This window comes from Delphinus delphis, chromosome 20, assembly GCF_949987515.2.
Source record: "Delphinus delphis chromosome 20, mDelDel1.2, whole genome shotgun sequence".
Taxonomy (NCBI): domain Eukaryota; kingdom Metazoa; phylum Chordata; class Mammalia; order Artiodactyla; family Delphinidae; genus Delphinus; species Delphinus delphis.
Window position 1 is genome coordinate 4,946,039 of NC_082702.1, and position 3,295 is coordinate 4,949,333.

A 3,295-nucleotide genomic window follows, 5' to 3' on the forward strand; every position below is an offset into this window, starting at 1 on the left:
TCTTCCTGTCATACACATCATGTCATACGTTTTACCATACGTGACTTGTAATTGTTCTCTTGTATGCAATATCTCAGATTACTCTCAAAGAACTAAAGACATTTGTTTCTAGTATGGATTCTCTGATACAGTCTGTTGTCAGAAGGGCTCAAAAACTTTCCATATCATTACACCAAAGGTGTTGATACTTGATGAAAACCTTTACATTTCTTGCCACACACATTACATTTGTGTGGTTTCCTTCCAGGATAAGTATTTTGATATCTAGTGATGAATGAGCAATAATCTGAAACCTTGCAATACTCACTGAATGTTCAAGTATGAAGTATTTGGTGAACACTCAGTTTAAGGCACAACACAAAAGCTTTGACACATTCATTACATCTGGAATGTCCTGTCCAGTATAGATTATCTGATGATTGGTGAGACGTGAGCCCTGAGTAAAGGTTTTTCCCATTCATGGCATTTGTGAGGTAGTCTCCAGAATGAATTCTTTGGTGAATGAATTTCTTCTCCAAAGGCCTGGTCATACTAAATACGTTTATCTGATTCTTTCCAGCGTGATTTTTCCAAGGAAGCGTAACATGTGCACACCTGCTAAAACCCTCACTTAAAGTCTCTCACCAGTATGGATTACCTGATGGTAAGGTAGGACTGAAAGTAAACTGAAGGATATGCCACACATTATATTTGAAAGATTTCTATTTCTCTCCAGTATAAATTCTTCGGTGGATATTAAGGTATGAATTCTGACTAAAGACTTTGAGACATTCATTACATTTCTATGGTTTCTGTCTAGCATGGATTATCCAATCATAGGTAAGGCTTTGCCACACTGAAGACATTTGCATGATTTCTACCACTATGAATCTCCCATGAACTTAAAGTGTCAATTTTCAAGGAAGTCCTTCCCACCTATATTACATTAATATGGTTTCCCCTCTGTACTTATTACCTAGTGTGTAGTGAGGGTTGAAATCTGAGTAAAGCCTTTTCAGCACTCAATATTTTTGAAAGGTTTCTCTGCAGCATGTATTCTACAATGAGATGCAAGCAGTGAATTCTGAATAAAGACCTTACCACACTAATTACATTTATAAGGTTTTTTTTCCAGTATGTATTCTCCGATGCTTTGCAAAGGTTGGATTTTGACTAAATGCCTTGCCACACTCATTACATTTGTAAGGTTTCTCTCCAGTATGAATCCTCTGATGTCTTTCAAGATATGAATTTTGACTAAACATTCTGCCACATACATCACACTTATATAATTTCTCTACTCTATGCATTATCTGATGTCGAGTGAGGGTTGAGCTCTGATGAAAGGTTTTGCCACACTCATTACATATGTGACATCTCTCTTGAGTATGAATTACCTGATGCTTTGCAAGGGATGCTTTTAGACTACAGACCTTGCCACACTCACCACATTTGTAAGGTTCCTCTCCAGTATGAATTTTCTGATGAATTGCAAGGATTGCTTTTTTAATAAAGACCTTACCACAGTCATTACATTTGTAAGGTTTCTCTCCAGAATGAATTCTACGATGTTTTGCAAGGTATGAACGTACACTAAAGGCTCTGCCACACACATCACATTTATATAATTTTCCTCCTTTATGAATTACCTGATGACTCCTGAGGTACGCCCTCTTACGGAAGATTTTGCCACACACATTACATTTGTAAGGATCCTCTCCAGTATGAACTGCCTGATGACATGCAAGCGCTGCTTTCTGACTAAAGACCTGGCCACACTCATTACATCTGTAAGGCTTCTCTCCAGTATGAGTTCTCTGATGAACTGCAAGATTTGAATTTCGACTATAAACTTTGCCACATACATCACATTTATATATTCTCACTCCTTTATGGATTATCTGATGTCGAGCGAGGATTGAGCTGTGATAAAAGGTTTTACCACACTCATTACATTTGTAAGGTTTCTCTCCAGTATGAATTCTCTGATGACTTGCAAGGGTTCCTTTTCGACTAAAGACCTTCCCACACTCGTTACATTTGTAAGGTTTCTCTCCAGTATGAATTCTCTGATGATGTGCAAGGATTGAACTTCGATTAAAGACTCTGCCACATACATCACATTTATATGGTTTTGCTCCTGTATGGATTAACTGATGTCTTCTACGATTCGAGTTGTGATTAAACACTTTATCACACACATTACATTTGTAAGGTTTCTCTGCAGTATGAATTCTCTGATGAACTGCAAGGTTTGATTTGTGACTAAAGACTTTTTCACACATGTCACATTTATAAAACTTCTCTTCTGTATGGATTACCTGATGTCCAGTGATGTGTGAGCCATGATCAAGGGTTTTGCCACACACGTTATGTTTGTAAGATTTCTCTCCAGTATGAGTTCTCTGATGAACTGCAAGGTCTGAATTTTGACTAAAAACTTTGCCACATACATCACAATTATGTAATTTTTCTTCTGTATGGATGATCTGATGTCGAGTGCGGTTTGAGACCTGATGAAAGGTTTTGCCAGACTCATTACATTTGTAAGGTTGTTCCCTGTGTGCCCTCTGGTCTTGTGTCAGTACTGAAGGATGCACAAAATCGTTCCCATTTGTATCAGAAATGCTTGTCTGGACAACAGGAGTAACTGTCTGAGGTGGTGAAAATGAGGCACTACTGTTGATATTCTTGTCAGCTTGATTAAATTCACCAATTTTTTGTTCACTTTTAAATATATGCAATTCATCCCGAAAGCTTGATGCAAGCCTATTTTCAATAGGCTTAATTCCTGCAACACTCCTACCAAGTCCATCTCTCTTATCAGTAGGATTTTCATTATGGGACATAGGAGTTCCTTCGTAATTTCTTACCTCATCTCTCTGCTGAGGCTCAAAGTCAGATATATTTTCCTGGATTCCCCTGAGGTTAAAACGTTTCACTTTATTCCTTTCATGTCTTCCCAACATCACTTTTTGTAATACTTCTCCTCTACCAGTGTTTACTTTTAGTTGTAATTTCTTGATCACGTGTGTAGCAGAGATGTCTAGAAGATAAAAGAACCATAAGTAGCCTATTCATTTTAATTCGTAAATAAACGCTTCATGTTAAATACCTGACATTACACCAAAACTAACACTTATACCAAAGTTATTAACTTTCCAACAAAGATCTTCAAGTTTTTAGGAACACAAAAGGAATGATTCTTCACTAAAGAAAAAGTGATTAATTTTAGGGTACTGTACTTTCAAACAACGTATGCCAAAAATACTCACATAGGAATAACTTCTGTTAGCTATCAAAGAAAGTATATTTC

At 37.0% G+C, this 3,295-nt stretch overlaps 1 protein-coding gene across 1 annotated transcript; it reads right to left on the bottom strand.

The window, feature by feature from the left end:
- Positions 1-1,094: 1,094 nt before the first annotated feature.
- On the bottom strand, positions 1,095-2,948 carry LOC138413925 (zinc finger protein 83-like). The gene has a single exon (XM_069540260.1). It carries the CDS (start codon positions 2,946-2,948, stop codon positions 1,095-1,097), a length of 1,854 nt encoding a protein of 617 aa, XP_069396361.1.
- Between the last annotated feature and the right edge of the window lie 347 nt (positions 2,949-3,295).

Coding starts and splice junctions, on each gene's coding strand:
- LOC138413925 (XM_069540260.1), bottom strand. CDS start 2,948: ATGTTGGGAAGACATGAAAGGAATAAAGTGAAACGTTTTAACCTCAGG.